The sequence below is a fragment of the Acanthochromis polyacanthus genome, chromosome 23, assembly GCF_021347895.1.
Source record: "Acanthochromis polyacanthus isolate Apoly-LR-REF ecotype Palm Island chromosome 23, KAUST_Apoly_ChrSc, whole genome shotgun sequence".
Classification (NCBI taxonomy): domain Eukaryota; kingdom Metazoa; phylum Chordata; class Actinopteri; family Pomacentridae; genus Acanthochromis; species Acanthochromis polyacanthus.
In genome coordinates this window covers 26145096-26170841 of record NC_067135.1, presented here as the reverse complement: position 1 = coordinate 26170841, position 25746 = coordinate 26145096, and the positions used below count along the sequence as shown (strand labels likewise).

At 43.1% G+C, this 25746-nt stretch overlaps 1 protein-coding gene across 1 annotated transcript in view; it reads right to left on the bottom strand.

Annotated features, from left to right (window-relative positions):
- Positions 1–25746, bottom strand: part of LOC110946484 (butyrophilin subfamily 2 member A2-like) — a 417600-nt gene that overhangs the window by 267519 nt on the left and 124335 nt on the right. Inside the window, exon 11 of the mRNA XM_051943908.1 lies at positions 5396–5476. Within this exon, the coding sequence (XP_051799868.1) occupies positions 5396–5476 (81 nt within the window). The remainder of the gene's footprint in view (positions 1–5395; positions 5477–25746) is intronic.

The window sequence follows — 25746 nt, the reverse complement described above, 5'->3', positions numbered from 1 at the left end:
AGAAGGTGGAATAAACCGTTCTAAAAAAGGTTTTCACATCACATATCGAAGATACATCTTTCCACCGCATCATCAATGCTAAGTCTCTCTATGGGCCACACAGTGTTGTTCATTTAGGTGTGGTATTTGCTGCTTTAATAAAGCTGTAGCTCCATTGTGCTTTCCTAGAATTACTGAGGCACCATCAGTGGTCAGCATCACCATTCTCTGCAGGTCTAGTTCATGCTTGGTGTAAAGCTGAGTTACTGCCTGCACAATATCCTGAGCGTGCACGCTGGTTTATGGCTGACGTTATTTTCCTCCCTGTATTTAATATATAGGACTAGCATTTTGTGTACTGTTACGTCTGTGCTCTCATCTACGATCAGGGTGTACCAAGGTGCATTTTTAGCTTTACACATCGTCTCATTCTGCACTATTTGATTGATGGAATTCACAAACTCAAAGGCATAATTTTTGCTTTCTCAGCTCTCTGGTATACTCACATACTTTGCATGTGATTGTGCATTTGCTGAACCGACAGCATAGAAGCATTCATGTTGATGGCCAATAGAATATTGTCATGAGAACTTTAACTTGCTCGGGGTTGGATTTCTTTATGAGTAAAGGCTGGTTCCTCTTCTCTCAGTCTTTGGTGCGCTCCCCCAACAATGTACCGATGCCCATTCCCATCTTACATATTCTTACAATTCCAACCACTTCAAATGACTTTTGTGCTGAATGTGATGCTTGAAGGTAGTACAGCTTCCATTTTATCCACACTTTCCCTCCAAAATCTCGGCTTGCTACTTTGGTTTCGTAACATGTTTTGCAGAGCAGACCTTTCTTGCTCGAAAGGAAAAAAATCTCACCCAGATTCATTGTTTTTTCTTCTGTTTGCACATACTCCGACAGCCATTCCATCTTAAAAGAGTCCCATCTCTTTTAATTTTGGCTTGGTGCGGGGATGTTCCACTGGCCCGTTCATTTGGTCAATATTACAGAGGGTCACGTAAGCTGCACTTCAGCATCATTAGCATCCACATCAGCCACACCACTGTGCTAGCTACAACGGTGGCCGCACACATATAAATATAATAAGGACGTCTGTCAATGACCGTTGATTAACTGGGCAAATACATACGTGAATCACATCATTGGCTGGCTCACATTGAAAAATAGCACAGAATGAACTGTTATGTGTTTATTTTATTTTCAATTCAGGCTGGATTTTTTTTTGTGTTGTGTGCAGGCACATTTTTTTTGTGAGCTAAGACCGTGTCAGCAGTGCAGAGTTTAGAGGGAACAGTGCCCGTGACCCTCATGAGGACTAAGCGGTGTGTAGATAATGGATGAATGGAAACTTTATAGCTGTACACTCCACAAGGCTCTTCATCGCTCACTGAGGCAACACTGGACAATAAGCATGCTATTTTCTGTACCACTGGTTTCCACATTTTTGAGTTCTGACCCTCAAAAAGTATCATGCTCTGGCTACTTTACACAAAGTAAATGAAACAATGAAGAGGAAGGATTACCTCCACATTCTTCAGGAAACCCAAAAATCATCATCAGAAGGTTGATTGGACACAGTTGGATGTTTCAACAAGACAATTAGCCCAAACTGACATCAGACGTGGTAAAGAAATGGTTCCATCAGGATAGAATGAAGGTTCTAGACTGGTCTCCTCAAAGTCCTGACTTAAGCCATCAAGAACCTGTGGACTGATGAAGAAACAAGTCTGAGGAGCTTCACAGTCCAGCTGTCTCCTCTGTAGATCTCTTGTTCAGCTGAATGTTTTTCCTGTTTCCTGCTTCATTCTCCGGAATAAAATGTTTTCTAGAAAAGTCCAAACAGCCACACAGAGTCCTGATGGATGTTCAAGTGGAAGACAATGTGGCTCATTTTAATGTCACTGAATTTATCCTGTAGGCCTCCATGTTTTTCTAAATCATGGCTGGATCTTGATTTTTTTGTTATTAAATCTCTCCAATTAAAACATTTATTGCAGAGATGAAAACAATTCTGGCAGACAGGTTCTTCAACATGTTCAGATCCTCTTTGACTACGATAAGCTCCGCCCTCTGTAGATAGATGGATGGACGGACGGATTGACTGACAGAATTAACTAATCTTACAAACAATAAACACAGACAGTGACTGAATGAATCCAGATAAACATCTCATTAGTTTCCCCTCGATGGTCACTGGAAAGAATAAAGCACAGACATTAATAAATTAACATCAGAATAATAAGTAGAATAGTGTAACATTTTAGAACAAGACAACTGGTCATCAATATCCCCCCCCACATGTGATGTCTAATGAGTCTATATCCAAAATAGTGATCAAGGGCCATAACTCTGTTAAATATTATCGCACAGGTCTCATTTTCGAACTTGATCAAAGTGTCCATGGTGTGAAGCTACACACTAAATTTCGTAATCCTAGCTGTAATAGTTTCCGAGAAAAGCTGTCCCCTTCATGTCGGATGGATGGACGGACGCACGGATGGACGGATGGACGGACGGAGGCCAAACCTATATCCCCCTTTTCCACTTCGTGGAGGCGGGGGATAATAATGTCAGATACTGTAATTCTTCAGCTGGTCAGTGTGAAGCAAATCTGAATTGTTCTTTGTTCCTAACCTATAATAATACATAAAAGTGTATTACAGCTTCCACATAAATGCAGAGCAGCAAAAACTATAAAGTATTCTCTCCAAGTTAGATCGAGTAACACTATTTGTATGATGTTGTGGTTTTTCTTCTTAATGTCTCTCATGTCATGATTTAACTGCATTAAATTACCAAATATGTCCAGACCTGAATATTATAGACGCTTTCTGACATCAACCAGAGAAACAAAATAAAAACAGTTCAAGACTAAAGAACTCTGTTAGTCTTGCAGAAGCGGCTGTAGACAGGGCCCTCCTTCCCTGTGTTTTTCTTTCTTTCAGGTATACTGTTTGCTGCGGCAGCACATGAAGTCAATCCTCTGCAGGCAATCAACTAAAGCAGGAGCAGGTGCACCAGTGCCAGTCTACTCACTTCACCTCACAATATAACCAGGCTTCAGTCACCTCTGAGACACTGGATCGTGAGCATCCATTTGACCCTCCACCTGCTCCTGCTCACCTTTGTCTGAATATCTGGATTTGTCTACAGCTCAACCCATTCCTCCCTCTGGACACATCGCCTGATTCCTCTTCACCATATCACATCTCCCAACCCCGTCAGCCTTCTCCTACCGTCAACAGCCCCTCCTCAGCTCCCTGGACTTCAGTCCCCACCGTTGTCCAGTTTCCCTAGCTCATGCCACAGTAAGCCTTGCCTCAGTCTGCGCAGTCAGTTTAGGTCTGATGATTTAGTTTGTCTACAGAGAGTTTTGACTTCAGCTATGAGTCTTTGTTTGGTGGATGTTTTCCCGTTAAAGCTAACTGATACTTGTAGCCTAGTCTTGAGAGTTTTTGTAGAATTGGAGTGTATCGCTTTATAGAGTTTTAAGTTCAGTGCTTCGTCCTACAGTTATCGTTGCCCTGTGACTTCCTTAGTTATAAGCCCTGAGTAATCTTGCGCCTCTATAGCCTTTATTCGTTGTGAACCTCCTGTTATCGTATTCCTGGAGAAATTTTCTCTCGCTCCGAGCGGAATTATTGGAGTTGATCTGTGATCCTAGTTACAGTTAATTGCACGACCCTAAGTTATAGTTACTTGGCAGGCTCCTAGTCATAGTAATTTGCCTGATTTTTGTTGTAGTTTTTTGCACTCTGCATTCCTTCCAGGTTTTACCTGCTGTGGGTTTGCATTAGAGTTTTTTGCCCGACCACCAGGGGCACCCTAGTTTCCTACAGCCCTCAGAGTTCCACGCCCAGTTCCTGGGGTTTCCAGTGATGGGAATTGTAGTTTTGTATTCTGTCCTTTGTGAATAAATCATTGTTTAAACTGCACCTGTCTCTCTTCTCTTTTCCTGCGCCTGAGCTCAACTTACGAAAACCTAACAAACTCTGTTCAGTGAAAGATTTATTTCATAAAATAGAAGATCACTGAAGAAACCCTGAAGACAGTCAAACACGAAATTTAAAGAACAGCAAAAGGAGGTGAAACCAATACTGACTTTAAACCTGTCGAAGACATTTTGTTCTGATTGTTTTAATGTTGTACAACACAGCCATGACCATAAGTTTGGACACAGCATGACTTACTTTGTCTGTTTTGATGTCTATTACAGAACATTAACTAATATTTTTGACAGCACCAGTTTAATTAGTCAACAAATCAACAAGGGATATAATATTATCAATAAATTCCAACAATTGGAACAACTTTGTTCCCAAAAACATAATATTAGAAGAAAATGACAAAAAAATGCAGTACTTTCACAACCGAATTTGGTAAAGAATAACAAAATGACACCAAACTCTTTTGATGTTTTTTTTAAATATGAAACTTAATATAGTTCTCAGGAGTTGTGTACTGTATTGTAAGTGACAATTTTGTGGTATTTTCTAAGATTCACAAGCGTCATGGTACTTGTGTCCAAACTTTTGCCATGGCTGTATTTCTGGTCTTTTCTTGTTGTATCTTCTGCTTATTACAATTTTGATAAAACGACAAACGTAATGAGATTTCCACAGAACTGAACAGGAATTTAATTAGATAAAAATACAAAATGAACATTTGAAAACAAGTATTTGAAAATAAAACAGAAATGATAAAAAAGCTAAATTTGATATTTATAAAAAAGGCTCACTTGATAAATGCAGAAATAAAAATGTTTCACATATTACTCACATCACAGCAGTCTGAAGATCTCTCCATCGTTGCTGATGAGGTTCATCTGCAGTTTGTCTTCAGGATTCCATTTCATGTCTGACCACTGCACATTAACACCATTAGAATGTCTGCTGGACCATGATACAAAGCGCCGCATCTGTAAATGTAGAAAACGCAACTGTCACAGATTAACAAACAGAATAAAAATGAGAAAGATGTTTTGAAAGTAAAGATCTAACATAAAATGAATGAAAAGTTCAGACTTACAGTGTGAATCTTTCCAGCCGGAAGTTTTAATGACTCATTAAATATGTATGTGGCTGGTTCTCTGTTGTTAATCTGTAGTTCTAACTTCCAGCCTTCCAGTTGTATCTCCTGCAGGAGGAAAATTAGACACCAAAGGTAGAAAAACTAAATCATCTCCAGTGTGTGTTTCATACATGGTGTCCACAAATAAAATGATGACCTCTTTACATGTTGACCTACAGACAAAATACACTCTGATGTTAACAGCATTAGCTGTTATTTAATGAACCATTTAGGATATCTGTGGATATATTTGATCATCATATTGATATAAAACTTATTGTACATGTTTACACAGTATTCAGAAGGTTCATCTACATGTAAACAACATTACCTCAGAGGAAATGTTCTTGAGACGAATGTAGCCGCCGTATTCACTGATCTTTTCTACAGTTATGGGTCCTGCCAGCTCCAGCTGAGAAACAACACACAGGTCAGTTATTCAGGTGTGTGGAGGCAAGAAGTCACTCATTGTTTCATTCTTTTACAGCGCAGTCCAGATTTGTATTTTTATTTTTATTCAGATTCTGGTGAGAGCAAATGGTTTTCAGTTTAAATGAAATTTGGAATGAAGTGATTCTGATTAGATCTAGATTTTAAGCTCAGATTTGTATCATTTTTCTGACAGATTGAATGTGACACATGAAGAGTTCAAAGATTGTTGGAAACAGGAAAACTTGAAGGGTCTGTTTTTACAGTAGATAAAAATGTATTATTACAATAATTTAATCACATGTATTTCAAACCCACCAACAGCTTCTGGGGTTCAGAGCGTTAACCTAAACTGAAAAGTGAAGACCTCAAAGTGGGATTCCTCTAAAGGATCTGATACAACAGAAACATTTCCTTAAAAGTCTCATCAATAAAATGAAGAGTTTCTCAAATCTTCTCTCACTGGACGATCAAGTTCATGTCATTGAGTCAATGAACTCACAAGATTTAACTGAATTCTTCTTTCTAATTCATTGGAAGATGTGACTAAACTTGTGGTCATTCAAAAGGTTGAGTTCAGATTAAATGTCTAATAGTCTGATAATAAGTCTGATATTTCTATGAACATTAAACCTGCTGCTCAGTAACACATTAACACAGGAGGAATGTGATCACATTAAACTTTGCTGCAGTCAAACTTGACTTCAGTCTCACTTATTAAATGTTTAAATGAGTTTTTATGGATGTTTAAAGTTGTCTTGTTCCCAACAACAAATCAGTTTCATCTGAAAAGAGACAGAAGAGAAATGACAGCAGATAAACCTCCTGGTTCATGTTCTGGAGTTCTGTCTTCAGGTTTACAACAGTCTTCATCCACTTCTGCTTCTCATCCTGGAGCTTCTCTAACTGGAGACAGAATAAAAAGACAGTTTATGTATTGAAGCACAGATACACATGACATGATTGGTGGAAAGATTCCTTCTTCTGATTGGTTGGAGACTCATTAAAAGCATGTTCATGTAACATAGCTGAGTTCTGCTTAACCCTTACAAGGCCATGTTTCTGGAGAAGTACATATACTAAAACATATACTAAAACCACGTAATCCATAAAAATATCAATCAAGTCTTGCGAGGTTGCATTGTTGTAGACGTTCGCCATTGTGAATTTCGGCCGTGTTATGAAGGTACACGGCCCCGATAAAAGCTTCGTAATTGCGGCTTCGTTATAACGGCTCATACGGCTTCATCGTTTGAAATAAGCAAATTTGGTGCCAATGTTTATATCCTACCACTGGTCGACTTAAACATACAGGTGTGTGCATATTTTATGTTAATTAGCAAGCCGAGAATGTTCGGTTTCGGCTGTGTGTACGAGTAAGAGTGAACCGAGTATACTCGGTCCCAGCTTTTTAAGGGTTAAGTCTCTGTTTCTGTAGGTTTAGATGGTGACTTCTTCTGTGTGTTTGTCACATTATTTGACTTTCAGACTGATGGATGTTGATGTTTCTTTAGTGGTTTATAGCAGAAAGTAACAGTGAAGCAAACTGGACCGTTGAAGTTTATTCTGTGTTCAAGATCATTTAGATTTATGCTCAAATTTAACTCAGTTCATAGACAGTGGTCAGTTTTAGTCTTAATAGTTTCCATGAATTTGACATTTTGATCTGATTCTGTCAAAAGTTAATGACATTTCAATAATCTGATGAACAGTGAACTAGTTAACTTTTCTTGCTCGATGTCTGTGTAGGTTCTTATTCATCCAGGTCACGGTAATCCACAGTTGTTTAAATCATCCACTGGACTTTAAGAAAGTTCCTCGAAGACGTTGCACTGTGATCCTGAACACAACGGATTATCATACCAAGGTAAAGTCTTTTCTCAATAACAGCAGCACTTGTGAGACCCTGAAGCACGACCCAACCAGCAGCTACAAATAAAAGGTTGTGGATTGCCTACAGAAGCTACAAAAGGAGGAAACAATAAACCGCTTGCAATACCATCGCCTGTACCCTGGGGATGCCATTCCATGCATATATGGCCATCATCACCATTCAACCCGGTCTCACGGGGATTCGTGAAACTGTCACGTAAGGGAAGAATCCTCACCATGTACAGAACTCCATGGACTTTGTAGAAAAGGTGAGAGGACTGAGATTGGATACAGATGAGACCATGGTATCCTACGATGTCACCTCCCTATTCACATGTGTTCCCATAATGGAGGCAGTAGAACCAGTGAGACAACGGCTTTTACCAGACAACACCCTCAGTGACAGAGCAAACCTCAACCCAGACCAGATTTGCCAACTTTTGGACCTCTGCCTGAACACCACCTATTTCCAGTACAGAGGGAGTTTCTATAGGCAGAAACATGGATGTGCCATGGGCTCGCCAGTGTCTCCTATTGTGGCCAATCTGTACATGGAAGAAGTGGAACACAGGGCCCTGACCTCGTTTAATGGAGCAACACTGGTTCCGATACGTGGACAACACATGGGTCAAGATCAGAATCCATGAGGTGCAAACTTTCACCGAACATATCAATTCTGTGGACAACAACATCAAGTTAACCAGAGAGGATGTAAAGGACAACAGTTTGTCCTTTTTGGATTGTGAGGTCCGTATAGAAGAGGACAGAAGTCTGAGTGTTGGGGTATAAAGGAAACCAACACACATACAGACCAGTACCTGCTTTCTGACTGTCACCATCCACTGGGGCACAAGCTAGAAGTCATCAGAACCCTGCAACACAGGGCTGACAAGTTACCCACCAGTTCCCAAGGCCAGGACAAAGAACACAAACACCTGAAAGGGGCACTCAAAACTTGTCGATATCCTAACTGGACCTTTGTGAAGGCTCACACAAGATCCAGAAACGAGAACAACCCAGTGAAGACGGAAGAGAAGGAGAGCAGGCGCAACAATATAGCGATCCCTTATGTGTCTGGTGTGTCTGAAAAACTTAGAAGGATTTTCAACAAACAATTCTACAATTTCATTTAGCAGACGTTTTTGTCCAAAGCGACGTACAACACAAGCAAGAATTCAGACATAAGGACAAACCTGTCGTAAGTGCAAAAAGTGCTTCAAGTGCGATTGGTCAAAGGTGTTGCCATCAAGTTGCAGAAGAAATTGCCCCCCTCCCTTTTTTTCCCAATGCTAAATAAGTGCTGGGTTTTGGACCACTTGACTTATTCTACCCCTAAGGTGGAGTCAGATTAAGTGCCTAGGTGTTCTCTGAACAACTGAGTCTTCAATTGTCTCTTAAAAGTAGAAAGGGACTCAGCAGAATGCACAGTTTGGGAGTTTACAAATGTCTGTTGCACAACAAACACCATATCCCTGTCTTTTTTAAGCCAAATAACACCCACAGGCAAAGACTGATCCACCCAAAAGACCCCACACCACACAGCCAGAACAGCAACCTGGTGTATGCAGTTAAATGCAGCGAGGAATGCTCAGATCTCTACATAGAGGAAACCAAACAGCCACTTAACAAGCGCATGGCTCAACACAGAAGAGCCAGTTCCTCAGGACAGGATTCGACAGTCTTCCGTCACCTCAAGGAAGAGGGACACTCATTTCATCACACCAATGTTCAGATTTTGGACAAGGAGGACAGATGGTTTGAGAGAGGAGTGAAAGAAGCCATCCATGTCAAAGTAGAGAAGCCATCTCTGAACAGGGGTCGGTGGTCTGCAACATCATCTTTCGCCGATTTACAATCAGGTTCCTTCAAAACTCCCCAAAAGAACTACTCAGCAGATTGACTCATGTGAAGTAGCTCATGCTAATGACCACCATTAGCATACGTGTACAAAAGATCATCCACTTTAGGCATCACAAGTGCAGACCCCCTCAGTCAATCACCCTCTGTGCATGTGAACACCCCGTGCCGGTAACCCGTTCTGGACCAATCACCGACCTTAGCTTCCCACTTGGTACCGGTCAATCAGACAGGGATCTTCGGTGCAGAATATCAGAGTTTAACGGCAGCTACACGTTTCCCTTTATTCTTTGGACTGATGTTCTTCATTGTTCTGTGCGTCCATGAGAACGTAAGTGGAGGTTTCGTTCTATTGAGTTTGTATTTGTTACATAAATGCCGCTGTCACTCTGTTATTTCAGTTCACTCTGTTGTTATTAGCAGGTACACAGACAGCCGTCCAGTATATCTTAGCTTGTTCATTCATCTTGTATATTCCTTTCATGTTTGGTGATGTCTTATCCTCAGTTCATCATGTTAGTTGGATATTTAAGCTCCTTTAGTTTCATTTATGCCGAAAACCGAACTCCGTCTCGCTCTGAGTTAGGGACTGTTGACAAATTACTTGACTCCGCCTTATGTGTGTACTCTGTAGGAAGGCATACATGCAGCTTGGTGTGTAGATTGCTGACGCTCCCTAAATGTTGAGAGGCTCCTTTCTGTGTTAAAGTCATTGTAGAGTCTTTAATGTTTAATAATAATATTGTATAGGATAAGATGCACTATTTGTTATTTAGACAGAGGATTTAATTCACTTTGTTTTATTCTTTATTTAGGAACCACACACACATCATACCATCTGTAAAAACAGTAAAGTTCATCTTCCTCTGGCATCATCGGAATGAGTAATAAATGAGTGGCTATACAAAGGAGAGAGTGTGTGGGACTGAATTACTTCTTCACCATCATGTTCTAACCGGACGACCTGTGGTGTCTGCAGATATATACAACCAGTATTATTGCCTTTATTCATCACTGAGGTCACAAGAGTGGTATTCAGCAACCATCACCTCCTTTACATGGTCCTTCGAGCCGGATCTGCGGTTTCCACAGTTATGATGGCATATCCAGCTGGTAACACCCGTCCACGCCGTGATGTACGTCGGCCTCGTTATCTAGATGATTACCTGGTGAGTCTTCCAAGACGACAACTACCTCAGTCACACACACTCTATGACCACTCCACCGAGGGATATAGTGCCCATCCCAGAGCAGCAGATGACACCCATGTTGGACAGATATCCAGAGAGGTCTTATCAGCCTTAAGAGAAATGAAGAAAGAGAATACTCAACTCAGACAAGAGATAGGAACTCTGTTTGATATGCTCACGCCACAGCCACCAATGGTTTCTCGAGCTCCAGCTTCACCTATCAGCTATCCTGATCACCATCAGTCTCTCAGGGTTGATGATGGTGGTGGCGCATTCATACATCCTTCTAGGCCTGTCATCTCATCCACCCTGCTAGAGCCACAAAATGATCCACAAGATGTGCCCTGGCCTGAGACTTCACCCCCCTTCTATGCCCATCATACGAGTGAGGCTTTCCCTCCGCCTCCACCACCGGTTTCATATATCCCACCTGACAATCCAGCTGCTCAGAGCTCTTTCCAGGCAGAGTCCCGATATCTGCATCCTCGATCTGCAGTTGTTGATGAGCTGACTGATCACTTAAGGAGCATGAACATAAGACCTGAATACGATGATGGTGCTCGATCATCTTATGCAGAGGTCTATACTCTTCCTCATGAGTTCCCTTATGACTCAAGAGAATCGCAACCCCATAATCAGCCACGCTCACCACCACCTAAAGAGACAACATATCGCGGGCCGACTCCTCACATTCCATACTTCACAGACGATGACCCACGCCAGTTCGCCCGCTTGAAGGTTGCGCTTGATAATATCCTGCCTGAGGATGCCACGGAACGCTTCAAGTTCCAGATTCTTGTCGACCACCTGAAACTGGAAGATGCTCTTCTTATTGCTGACTCTTATAGCAACAGCAGTACGCCCTATAGTAAGACTATGGCTTCTCTAATAGAAACGTATGGCAAGCCTCACAAACTAGCATTGCAGCGTATTAACGAAGTCCCAGCCGAACCTGCAGTCAAGAGTGGTGACAGCAGAGGATTTCGACTGTTTGCGCTGAAAGTTAGAGCTCTGGTGGGGATGTTAGATCAGCTGGGGAGAGATGGGAGAGCAGAATTGGAATGTGGATCGCATACATCACTTCTGTTGTCGAAGCTGCCTCATGATCTCAGAGCCCAATTCAAGCGCTACATAGATCCCATCCGCACACCAATACCCACTTTGATTGATTTTGCTACGTGGCTTGAGTATGAAGTCCACATCCAAGATGACGACATCCAGACCCGTCATATCAGACCAACTCAAGAAGGACGACTAGGCCGTCAGAGAAGTGTTCAGACTCCGCAAAAACCAGCAGCACGCTCTACCACAGTCCTGCTTGGATATGAACCCTCTGCAAAGACCTCAGAGAGCCCGACAAAAGTGAAGCCAGTAGTTAAGCGACTGGATAAACCAAAGAAATACTGCCCGTTCTGTGATGATACAAGGCATTATTTCAATCAGTGCCCAGAAGCCAAAAAACTCAGTAAAGAGGAAAAGATAACCTGGATCAAAACCGATAAGCGGTGCTGGAGATGTGGAAGAGACCATCTAGCAGCCCAGTGCTACCTCAAAGCTAAATGTCAGCAATGCCAGCAGATTCATCTTGACATACTGCATGATGTCAACCGTTCTGTCCCCACCCAATCAGAGATACCTGCCTCAGAAACCAATCAGCCCGTGACATACTACTTAGATCCTTCATGGAGAAGCAGTCGTGTGCTACTGAAGATGGTCAAAGTGTGTCTCCATAATGGTAAAAGGAGTGTTGAAACCTATGCAATCCTGGATGATGGATCTGAGCGCACAATCCTTCTTTACAGTGCAGCTCAAAAGCTGGGACTACAGGGACAGAGGGAGGATCTGGAGCTAAGAACTATCCGTCAAGATGTCAGGACAGTTCCAGGAATGTCAGTCTCCTTCTCGATATCCTCTGCCTTTCATCCCCAGAAACGATTCCAGATCCACAAAGCATTCACAGCAGCAGAGCTTGGTCTCTCAAAGCATTCTCATCCTGTGGAAGCCCTGCAGAAGACTTATCGTCACCTGCGAGGTCTACCCCTCCACTCATTTAGCCAGCAACAACCACTGTTGCTAATCGGTTCAGACTATCCTCATCTCCTAACTCCAGTTGAACCAGTGCACTTGGGACCTCCAGGTGGACCTGCAGCACTCAAGACACGACTTGGTTGGACACTCCAAGGTCCTGCCAAAGTACTTCTGCACCAAGCCTCCACCCCACAGTGCCTTCTTATCAACTCCTTGACTCCATCTGCAGAACTTCTTAGTCATGTGACAAAACTCTGGCAAATGGATATTCTACCCTATAGGAATGAGAAGCTTGTCACCCGTTCAAAACAGGACATGGCAGCTGTCAGAATGCTGGAGGAGAAAACTGTCAGAGTGGAAGTAGATGGTGTTCAAAGATACGCCACCCCCCTGCTATGGAAAGAGGGTTCTCCCCCTCTCCATTCATCACAAGAGTCAGTACTGGGTCATCTGCGAGGGACAGAGAAACGCCTATCCAAAGAACCTGCTAGAGCAGAGACCTACAATCGAGAAATCAAGAAGCTGCTTGATGCCGGTTATGTCAACAAACTCTCTACTACTGAAGTGCACAGCAGTGGCAACACCTGGTACATACCCCACTTCATGGTCCAACATAACGGCAAAGATCGAATCGTGTTCAATTGTTCATTCACGCACCAAAATGGTAATCTAAACGAACACCTCCTATCAGGACCTACGCTGGGATCCACCTTACTAGGTGTGTTACTCCGTTTCAGGGAATATCCCATTGCAGTGAGCAGTGACATAAAGGGGATGTTCCACCAGGTCCATCTCCTAGCTGAGGACAAGCCCTTTCTGCGATTCCTGTGGAGAGACATGGACCGGAACAGACCACCCGATACTTATGAATGGCAGGTACTGCCATTCGGCACAACGTGCAGTCCATGCTGTGCAACGTTTGCCCTCCACAAGCACATTCTAGACCACAGCAGTCCTGGTGAGGACATCCGCCACTCTATCAAGAACAGTTTCTATGTTGACAACCTCCTACAAAGCTTCATCTCAGAATCAGATGCCAGGCAACTCGTCAACAAGCTACATATGCAACTGCTCTCTGGGGGCTTTGAGTTACGTCAGTGGGCTACCAACGTTCCAAACATCATCAGTCACATGACACCAGATTCAAGATCGGAGAGTAGTGAACTCTGGCTATCGCCTGAAGGAGCTGATCCATCTGAACGCGCTCTGGGTCTGTTGTGGCACTGCAAGGCAGACACTATCAGTTATCAGCTTCGTCACACTGATCATCCTGAACCAACAATGCGCAGCATCTACCGAGTCCTCGCCAGACAGTACGACCCTCTTGGGCTACTTATCCCCTATACTACTCGAGCGAAAACGCTGGTGCAGCGCCTCTGGAGTAAGAGTCGAGACTGGGATGACCCCCAGTTGCCAGACGATGTACTCAGACTGTGGCACGCCTGGGAGAGTGAACTCAAACATCTCCCTGCCATCTCTCTTCCCAGATGTTACATGCATCCAGAAACAAACCCTTCGACCTGCACTCACAGCATACATGTATTCACTGATGCTTCGGAGAGAGCATATGGGTCTGTAGCCTATCTTCGGACAGTGGATCATACTGGTACCATCCAAGTGGCATTTCTGGCAGCCAGGTCCCGAGTAGCCCCCGTCCGTCAGCAATCAATCCCAAGACTGGAACTCTGTGCTGCTCACATTGGTGCTCAGTTGGCAGCTGTCCTGAAAAGAGAGCTCACCCTCAACATCTCTAGCATCACCTTCTGGACTGACTCGACCACCGTTCTAAACTGGCTGCAGTCCCAATCTTGTCGCTTTAAGGTATTTGTAGGCACCAGAGTTGCAGACATTCAGGAGCTGTCAGAGGGCAGTATCTGGCGGTACGTCAGCTCAGGAGAGAACCCCGCAGATGACATAACTCGGGGACTAACTCTATCACAACTGCTTGGACCAAACCGCTGGAACAAAGGGCCTGCATTCTTAGGGCAAGAAGAATCATCCTGGCCTGCATCCCCAGACATGTCCACCTCTGATGACTCTGCCGAGCTACGGAAATCCAGTTTCTGTGGTCATATCTCTGTGACTCCAGACCCAAGGCTACCTGATGTTAGCACCTTTAGTGACTACAATGAGCTGCTCAAAGCTTCTGCTCAAGCATGTCACGGGGCGGCTACTCCTTCAGACCTGACAGCAGATGACTACAAACAAGCTGAGCTGGCCCTCCTCAGACAGGTACAGAGGGACAGTTTTCCAGAGGAATTCAACCTGCTGTCTTCTAAAAAACCAGTGTCAACCAGCAGTCGACTACTCACCTTGGCTCCAGAGTATGACCAAGAGTCTCAGTTGATCCGAGTTGGAGGACGACTTCGCAGATGTGACAACCTCTGCCAAAATATGATGCATCCAGTTGTGCTTGACCCACACCACCACATCACAAAGCTCATCATTCAGGACTTTGACAACCGACTTGCTCACCCAGGACCTGAGCGAGTCTTTGCTGAACTACGCAGACAGTTCTGGATTCTTCGTGGTAGAGAGGCAGTCCGAAAACATCAATACAACTGTTCCATATGTAGGAAGTGGCGCAACAAACCTGTCATTCCTAAAATGGCTGACCTTCCACCTTCTAACTTACGACTCCACTATCCAGCGTTCCATTCCACGGGAATGGACTGCTTTGGACCTTATCTCATCAAGATTGGTCGACGAACAGAGAAACGCTGGGGCATAGTGTTCAAGTGCTTAACTACACACGCCGTGCACCTCGATCTGCTTTCTAGCATGGACACCGACTCCTTCTTGATGGCGCTTCGTCGTTTCATCGCCAGACGTGGGAAGCCCTTTGAACTGATATCCGACCAGGGTACTAACTTCAAAGGAGGGAGTGCTGAACTCAAAGAGGCTTATGAGTCACTCACCCCATCTCTGCAGACATTGCTCGCCAGTCAACAAATTCACTTCAGGTTCAATCCTCCACATGCGCCTCATTTTGGCGGCTCCTGGGAGCGTGAAATCCGCTCTATAAAATCAGCACTGCACACTATCCTGGGAGCTCAGCATGTCACAGAAGAAGTCTTGAGGACAATACTTGTGGAAGTGGAGGGGATAGTCAACTCCAAGCCCCTGGGTTACACCTCATCAGATGTAGCAGACCCAGATCCTATCACTCCTAACATGTTGCTGATGGGGCGGCCTGACCCGTCCACCTCTCAAGTCATCTACTCAGACTCAGAGTTCAATAGTCGCCGCAGATGGAAGCAGTGCCAAGCCTTGGCTGATCAGTTCTGGATCCAGTTTATCAGAAACTATCTGCCATCATTGCAGCCTCGTACGAAATGGCAAGAGGAAAGAGAGGATCTGACTGTGGATACAGTTGTCCTTGATACTGACCAGCATCTCCCACGTGCTCTATGGCCTGTTGGAAAGGTTACAACAGTCTTTCCTGGTTCTGATGGTAGGGTTCGTACAGCAGAAATCAAAGTGAGGGACAAGACATATGTACGACCAGTTGCTCGCCTCATCAGGCTTCCTGAACTTCCACCAGAGTCATCTGACTGACTTTATGGTTCAACTTTGTTTCACAAAGTTGGGGGCGGCTGTACAAAAGATCATCCACTTTAGGCATCACAAGTGCAGACTCCCTCAGTCAATCACCCTCTGTGCATGTGAACACCCCGTGCCGGTAACCCGTTCTGGACCAATCACCGACCTTAGCTTCCCACTTGGTACCGGTCAATCAGACAGGGATCTTCGGTGCAGAATATCAGAGTTTAACGGCAGCTACACGTTTCCCTTTATTCTTTGGACTGATGTTCTTCATTGTTCTGTGCGTCCATGAGAACGTAAGTGGAGGTTTCGTTCTATTGAGTTTGTATTTGTTACATAAATGCCGCTGTCACTCTGTTATTTCAGTTCACTCTGTTGTTATTAGCAGGTACACAGACAGCCGTCCAGTATATCTTAGCTTGTTCATTCATCTTGTATATTCCTTTCATGTTTGGTGATGTCTTATCCCTCAGTTCATCATGTTAGTTGGATATTTAAGCTCCTTTAGTTTCATTTATGCCGAAAACCGAACTCCGTCTCGCTCTGAGTTAGGGACTGTTGACAAATTACTTGACTCCGCCTTATGTGTGTACTCTGTAGGAAGGCATACATGCAGCTTGGTGTGTAGATTGCTGACGCTCCCTAAATGTTGAGAGGCTCCTTTCTGTGTTAAAGTCATTGTAGAGTCTTTAATGTTTAATAATAATATTGTATAGGATAAGATGCACTATTTGTTATTTAGACAGAGGATTTAATTCACTTTGTTTTATTCTTTATTTAGGAACCACACACACATCATACCATCTGTAAAAACAGTAAAGTTCATCTTCCTCTGGCATCATCGGAATGAGTAATAAATGAGTGGCTATACAAAGGAGAGAGTGTGTGGGACTGAATTACTTCCTCACCATCATGTTCTAACCGGACGACCTGTGGTGTCTGCAGATATACACACGTGGACAAAATTGTTGGTACCCCTCAGTTAAAGAAGGAAAAACCCACAATTCTCACTGAAATCACTTGAAACTCACAAAAGTAACAATAAATAAAAATTTATTGAAAATTAAATAATCAAAATCAGCCATCACTTTTGAAATGTTGATTAACATAATTATTTAAAAAAACAAACTAATGAAATAGGGCTGGACAAAAATGATGGTACCCATAACTTAATATTTTGTTGCACAACCTTTTGAGGCAATCACTGCAATTAAACGATTTCTGTATTTGTCAATGAGCGTTCTGCAGCTGTCAACAGGTATTTTGGCCCACTCCTCATGAGCAAACAGCTCCAGTTGTCTCAGGTTTGATGGGTGTCTTCTCCAAATGGCATGTTTCAGCTCCTTCCACATATGTTCAATGGGATTCAGATCTGGGCTCATAGAAGGCCACTTTAGAATAGTCCAACGCTTTTCTCTCAGCCATTCTTGGGTGTTTTTGGCTGTGTGTTTTGGATCGTTGTCCTGTTGGAAGACCCATGACCTGCGACTGAGACCAAGCTTTCTGACACTAGGCAGCACATTTCTCTCCAGAATGCCTTGATAGTCTTCAGATTTCATCGTACCTTGCACACTTTCAAGACACCCTGTGCCAGATGCAGCAAAGCAGCCCCAAAACATTACTGAGCCTCCTCCATGTTTCACCGTAGGGACAGTGTTCTTTTCTTCGTATGCTTGGTTTTTGAGTCTATGAACATAGAGTTGATGTGCCTTACCAAAAAGCTCCAGTTTGGTCTCATCTGTCCAAAGGACATTCTCCCAGAAGCTTTGTGGCTTGTCAACATGCATTTTTGCAAATTCCAGTCTGGCTTTTTTATGAGTGTTTTTCAGCAGTGGTGTCCTCCTTGGTCGTCTCCCATGAAGTCCACTTTGGCTCAAACAACGACGAATGGTGCGATCTGACACTGATGTACCTTGGCCTTGGAGTTCACCTTTAATTTCTTTGGAGGTTGCTCTGGGCTCTTTGGATACAATTCCAACGATCCGTCTCTTCAATTTGTCATCAATTTTCCTCTTGCGGCCACGTCCAGGGAGGTTGGCTACTGTCCCGTGGGTCTTGAACTTCTGAATAATATGAGCCACTGTTGTCACAGGAACTTCAAGCTGTTTAGAGATGGTCTTATAGCCTTTACCTTTAAGATGTTTGTCTATCATTTTTTTTCGGATGTCCTGGGACAATTCTCTCCTTCGCTTTCTGTTGTCCATGTTCAGTGTGGTACACACCTTTTCACCAAACAGCAGGGTGACTACTTGTCTCCCTTTAAATAGGCAGACTGACTGATTATGAGTTTGGAAACACCTGTGATGTCAATTAAATGACACACCTGAGTTAATCATGTCACTCTGGTCAAATAGTTTTCAATCTTTTATAGAGGTACCATCATTTTTGTCCAGGCCTGTTTCATTAGTTTGTTTTTTTAAATAATTATGTTAATCAACAATTCAAAAGTAATGGCTGTTTTTGATTATTTAATTTTCAATAAATTTTTATTTATTGTTACTTTTGTGAGTTTCAAGTGATTTCAGTGAGAATTGTGGGTTTTTCCTTCTTTAACTGAGGGGTACCAACAATTTTGTCCACGTGTGTATACAACCAGTATTATTGCCTTTATTCATCACTGAGGTCACAAGAGTGGTATTCAGCAACCATCACCTCCTTTACAATACGAGAGCTAATGACTTCTGTGAGATTCGCATTTCAAAGACCCCCGTTGACACTCCCTAGCTCCCAGCGACCATCGTTGAGGAGCCAAACGGGTCTTGGCGATGGTCGTTGGAATATGAATAGGTTTACACCAACCACCACCAGAACTGAAGAAGCCTCTTGGATGAGAGGTGAAACGTCTTCAAGGAACTTTCTTAAAGTCCAGTGAATTGATTTAAACAACTTTGGATTTTCTTGCTAGAACTTTACATTACAGTGTGTTCAGTAGACATATCAGTCATGTGATAGAAAAAGGTTTTGATGGTGAGATTCACCTCTTCCTGTTGATTCTTCTCATCACTCCGAGTAGGGTCAGAGTTGGTATCAAAGTTCATTTCATCCAGCTGCATATAAAGAAACACGTGCTCTGTTTTAGTTTCTGATTTTAAAGAAGAATGTTCACCTTAGGAGGAACTGATTTCAAACTTGTTCCACTTTGTCTAAGAACTGGTTTTATTTTTTCACCAAACATCCATCAATTCTCTATACACTGCTTTATCCTCATTAGGGTCGCGGGGGGTGCTGGAGTCTATCCCAGCTGACTCGGGTGAAGGCAGGGGACATCCTGGACAGGTCGCCAGTCTGTCACAGGGCTACATATACAGACACACAATCACTCTCACATTCACACCTACGGGCAATTTAGAGTAACCAATTAACCTCATCATATTTTTGGACTGTGGGAGGAAACCAGAGTGCCCGGAGAAAACCCACACATGCACAGGGAGAACATGCAAACTCCATGCAGAAAGATCCCAGGCCCAGCCCAGGATTTGAACCAGGGATCGTCTTGCTGCAAGGCGAAAGTGCTAACCACTACTCCTCTGTGCAGCCCTTTTCACCAAACATGAAAAATAAAATCAGAATTAGAGATCACAGTGAAACTGAAGCTGAATCTGAAAACAGTTGTTTGTTTTCTTGTTCTTACGGATATTTGAAATTGTTTTGGTCTCAACAACAGACCAGTATTACATGAAAAGAGAAGAGAGATGAGAGCAGATCAATGATTTGAGAGAAAATATGAACCTCGTGGATCATGTTCTGGATCACTGTCTTCAGTTTTCTCTCAGTCTTCATTGACTTGAGCTTCTCATCCAGCAAACTTCTCTTGGTCTCTAGAAACGTCTTCTTCTCATCCTTATACTGGAAAGAAGAGAGAGACAAACCAGTGTAATAATCTGAACACATCTCTACATGACATTATGTCTGACTTGTGTTTGGTTGGAGAGTCATTAAAACCATGTTCATGTAACATAGCTGAGTTCTGCTTAAATCTCTGTTTCTGTAGCTTTAGATGGTGAGTAAGTTCTCCTCTGAACCAGCGGAGTTCACCAAAGTGAATGCCACTTTATTACCTTATTTTCAGTTTCTTCAGTTTAAGAATGAAGGTTCCACAAACAATATAAATCCTGGTCTCCTGGCTGAAAGTCCTGTTTCTGTTTTATGTCTTCTTCAGGAAACTTTGTGGTTCTTTCAAACTCTAAACTTTTCCTACAACGTCACAGTCTGAGAATTCTAGTGAGAAAATAGATTTGTGTGAAAAATGAGAATGTAGTTTAGTGGTATAGGAAGATAATTGTTGATATTTGTTTCCTGTTTCTCCTGTTGGAGCTGATTGTTGGTTTCTGAATTATATCTTTTCAACTGCAGGTAAAGAAACACATTTTGTGATTTTGAGGTGTGAGACTGATACTTTTAATTTCACATAGCAGAAAAGATTCAACTGTTCAAGTGATTCCTTGCGCAAGTTAAACTTTGCTTTGACTTAAGAGACAACTCTGAGCATTTATTTGGAGAAGTCAGAACTCCACTGAAGAATTTTCCTGACAGTTTCCATCTTTTCCTCCAGAATCTACAGTTCAGTCTCCATCTTGTGTTTTTCATCCAGAAGCTGCTGTTTCTTTACATACAACCATTAACTTCTTTTTACTGCTTCTTTGACTCATGCTCTTTAGTTACTGACCGTCTGTTCAGGTTCACGCTCTCTGGTTCTTTGGTTGTTATTAAGTAGAAACTCATGAGTTTCTATTCAATAGAAACTCTTTCATCTGTACTGAAGTTTGCTAAAGCTGTTGTTCTTCTCTGTTTCTGTATTGAACCACTTCCTCTGTTCATTGATAAACTACATCTGGTTTTTCTTCTCCACTGTCCAGATTCTTTACTTGTCTTCCTGTCACAGCTTGAATACTGACTTCTGATCTGCTTTAGAGACACAAACCTTCTTCCTTTATTCCATAATTGTTTGTTCACATCAAACTTGACTTTACTTTCTGCCATCACCTCATCTTGGTGTCTTTCTTCATCTACCAGCAGTCAAACTTTGTTTCTTTACTTACTCGTTCAAGCTCTTCTTGCTTTTCATTTACCAAAGTCTTCCTTTTCCCTTTGAGAAAATAAAAAAATCAGGATTTAAATATAGAAAAAATTATAGTCTAGAGAGTTGTATATCATAAAATGAAACCTCTCATATCACAGTTTCCATTAAAGCCTCAATACTTTGCAAAGGTCAAGAGTTTTATATTAATGTGACTTACTGTTTTGTCTTCGTGTGTGAACAAAAAGAACAATGAACAGGATGAACGCAGCAGCCAAACTAACAGCCAGACCGACTGTGGTCGAAGTGTTACTGGACTGGACATTAAAGAAATCATCTGAAGTGATAAAACATGGAATAATGAGGCATTTAATATAAACTAAACTCCAGATTTTGTCAAGCTGAATACAAACTACCTGTAACTTGTATCAGAGCCTCTCTGCTCTGGTTGATGTTGTTCTGCTGGACTCTGCAGGTGAACTTGTTGCTGTGTTTCTTCTCCACAGTCACTCTGCTGCTGACGGTATAGAGGTCATCAGGACCTCTGACTGTCTCTGTAGGTCCAGCAGAGAGGAGGTTTCCATCACCGTCCAGCCACAACACCTCAGGCTTTGGATACCAGCCTGCAGATTTACACTGTAACACCACTGAGCTGCTGGTTCTACCAAGTCCTTCTAAAGTGATGACTGTAAATGGATCAATACCTGAAGATAACAAGGGAAACATCAAACAGTAGAAAAAGGATGACAGGACTATCTTACAACTTTACCTTTTACTTTGAGTCTTAAACCTTCAGTATTAACTCACCAACAACCAGTATTCGCTCACCCATCCAAATAATCAGAATCACGTGTTTCAATCACTTCCATGGCCACAGGTATATAAAATCAAGCACCTGGGCATGCAGACTGCTTTTACAAACATTAGTGAAAGAATGGGTCGCTCTCAGGAGCTCAGTGAATTCCAGCGTGGAAGTGTGATAGGATGCCACCTGTGCAACAAATCCAGTCGTGACATTTCCTCGCTCCTAAATATTCCACAGTCAGCTGTCAGCTGGATTATAAGAAAGTGGAAGTGTGTGGGAACGACAGCAACTCAGCCACCAAGTGGTCGGCGACGTAAACTGACGGAGCGGGGTCAGAGGATGCTGAGGCGCATAGTGTCAAGAAGTGGCCAACTTTCTGCAGAGTCAATCACTATAGACCTTCAAACTTCATGTGGCCTTCAGATTAGCTCAAGAACAGAGCTTCAGCAGAGAGCTTCATGGAATGGGTTTCCATGGCTGAGCAGCTGCATCCAAGCCGTACATCACCAAGTGCAATGCAAAGCGTGGGATGCAGTGGTGTAAAGCACGCCGCCACTGGACTCTAGAGCAGTGGAGACGCCTTCTCTGGAGTGACCAATCACACTTCTCCATCTGGCAGTCTGATGGACCAGTCTGGGTTTGGCGGTTGCCAGGACAACCAGACTTGTTGGACTGCATTGTGCCAAGTGTAAAGTTTGGTGGAGGGGGGATTATGGTGTGGGCTTGTTTTCAGGAGTTGGGCTTGGCTCCTTAGTTCCAGTGAAAGGAACTCTGAATGCTTCAGCATACCAAGACATTTTGGACAATCCCATGCTCCCAGCTTTGTGGGAACAGTTTGGAGCTGGCCCTTTCCTCTTCCAACATGACTGTGCACCAGTGCACAAAGCAAGGTCCATAAAGACATGGATGACAGAGTCTGGTATGGATGAACTTGACTGGCCTGCACAGAGTCCTGACCTCAGCCCGATAGAACACCTTTGGGATGAATTAGAGCAGAGACTGAGAGCCAGGCCTTCTGGTCCAACATCAGTGTGTGACCTCACAAATGCGCTTCTGGAAGAATGGTCAGAAATTCCCATAAACACACTCCTAAACCTTGTGGACTGACGTCATATTGAACCCTATGGATTAGGAATGGGATGTCACTTACATTCATATGCGAGTCAAGGCAGGTGAACGAATACTTTTGGCAATACGGTGTATGCTCTCGCAGGAGGCGGTTGCATTTTTCCTCTCTCCGTCTCTATCTCTGTTCTTCTCCCCTCACCCTCATGTTTCTGCTTGCTGCACTTTTTGTCTCGTCTCGTCTGACTTGGAGCGATCGCTTGGCACTGGACCTTCGAAACACCGATCATGGAATTGATTAGCTGGTCTCTCAATGCGATTGACAAGATTGTCGCCACAAAGAGCACAGGCTTAGGGGAGCCTACCTGTCCAGATGGGAGTTTCGCCTCTGGTTACGTGATCGACGCCTGGGGGAAGTGGAAGGGGGTCATGTGCCTGGCACTCCTATCCGTGGAGGATGTGGAAGAAGTTTATTTATTCGGATTTATGATGACAGGTCTGCTGATAATTGGCTTGATAGCGGGCCCGTAGATAGAAACAACGTCCGAACTCTGCTGGTCTTTGCAAACGATCGGATCAAGGCTGCTGGTGACCGGAATGATGAACTCAAATGTAAAATGGACAATTTGCTTGGTGTGACTATTGATTTGAGTCGCAATGTGGATGCCATCAAGTTGAGGATCGCCACAGCTGAGGTCTAAAAAAGTTGAGAGCAGCTAGGGGGAAGGTGAAATTGCTCCTCTTCCCCACCTAAACAAGAAGGATACTGATAACATTCCGGCGCCCCTGGACAATAACAAACTCCTCTGGAAGTTTTCCATGGCCAAGAGATAGCTCTCCTAAACCCTCCCCACTTTCCCAAGGACACCTGTTGACTTCTGGACTGGTCCATCCGAGGACGTCTCCATGGCAACTTGCTGTGTTTCCACCCTTGCGAACTGAGACACCGGGGTCTGGGACGGAAGGAGATTGGCTACACACACACACACACACACACACACTTGGACTCATGAACTGAGGACTGAGCTCACATTCACACACACATGCCCATCCCCCCCTCCAAGCCGCCTCCAAAAAGATTTCCTCTCGCGATGCACAGTGAGCAGGAATCCCGTGCGCAGCGCGCCACTGATGGCGCAGCAGCGGCATAGGAGACTGACTATTGTGCTGAGCCACCCTCCCATTACCCCCCATCCTTATCTCATCTGACCTTGTCTAATGTCATGCTATGACTGTTGCGGGTTTGTTTTTTTCAGGTTCCTTCTCAAATTGAATTTCCCAACTTGGAGATTTTATTTGGTATAATAAACCCTTTTTTTTCATTTTACCCTCTGCTATTCCTACCCCAATTCCAAATGTCTTTGTTTTTTGTTTTCCTCAAGACAGGCGCGCTCTTAACGGTGCTGCAGCCCGAGCTGCCATTAGCAGGGCAGCTCAAATGAAATTTCATTGTGTATGAAAGTGTGCAATGACAATAAAGGCCTGATTGATTGACTGACTGACTGATTGATTGATTGATTGATTGATTGCTTGATGAACAGTAAAGCAATAAAACAAATGGGAAATGCTTGTAGTTAAAGTTTCAAGTCTTCTTGGATAAGCTCTGTTTAAAGGGACTGTTGGCTTCCTTGAATAGAATTTACTGATTTTATCAGTTTGGTTGAAGAGCTAATGACATCAAGAGTCCTGGTTGTTTTCAGTTATTGAGGCCTCCAGGCTCCTGAAAACTATTTAGAGATAGTTTATACCCTCTTCTCTGATCTAACCCTCACCATGGTTTGATCAACAACAGAAACTTCCTTCAACTTAAACTATGTCCAGTCAGTTCAGTTTGTCACAGTGGACTCCAGTTAAGTTCTAGATTCATCTTAAGGATGAATTAAAAGCTGACTGCAATCTGGAGCCACAACAAAGAGTCTGAATGATTTTGTAAATTACAGATTTGTTTTTTTAAAACTATAAAATATTTGCCCCAAAATGGTAACAATGTGTTTACAGTGAGTGTAGACTGATGAGAAAAAGAAAATAATACATCTTCTGAGGTGACTGTATGAATCTATATATTACATGGAGAATCTAGTCTGAAGGAGATCTGAATAAACCAGAACAATTATTAGACAAACCTCAATTACCAGAGTCTTGAACTTTCAGTATTAACTCACCAACAACCAGTTCAACAGTAGATCCTCCACCCAGTGTAGGACTGAAGCATCTGTATTTTCCCTCATCAGACAGTTTCACTTTGGAGAGTTTCAGTGAAACGTCTCCAAACTCCAGTTTATTAAATAACAATGATGTTCTTCCTTTATAATCAGGATGTTTTGAACTTTCCAGTTCCTCTTTATCCCACCACACATAGACATATGAAGGGTCTAGGTCTTCTCTGGACCACTCTATGGACATGTCTGAAGCATCAACAGCAGGTTCCAGCCGACACGACAAAAGAACATCATCACCAACTATTGCCAGGACCGGCTGAGACGGACCGACCACCTGGGGAAGACCTGGAGAAAAGCAGGTTGGGATTTTACAGCTTTTAAAGGGAGGCATGTGAGGAAACAAATGACTACTGGGTCATTCCAGGTGAAATGACCACATATTCCTTGGGGGTGTTGCTGCACCATTTTCAAATTAGTCCTAAATTTGTATGCCATTAGATAGTCACAAAAGTACTTTCTTTGCAAAATTGTAGGTCTGTAGCTCAAATAGTTTCTGAGTTGTGGGGGTCTGAAATTTTCAGAATTTGGGCTATAAAAAGCCTCGCCAGCGTTTTTTTTGCATCTTTAAGTGGTTATTTCTCAGCCTCTAGACATACCAGAGAGCTGTGAGTTGGTAAACTAGGCCTCTGCATGTATGCATTGCAAATGGGTGTC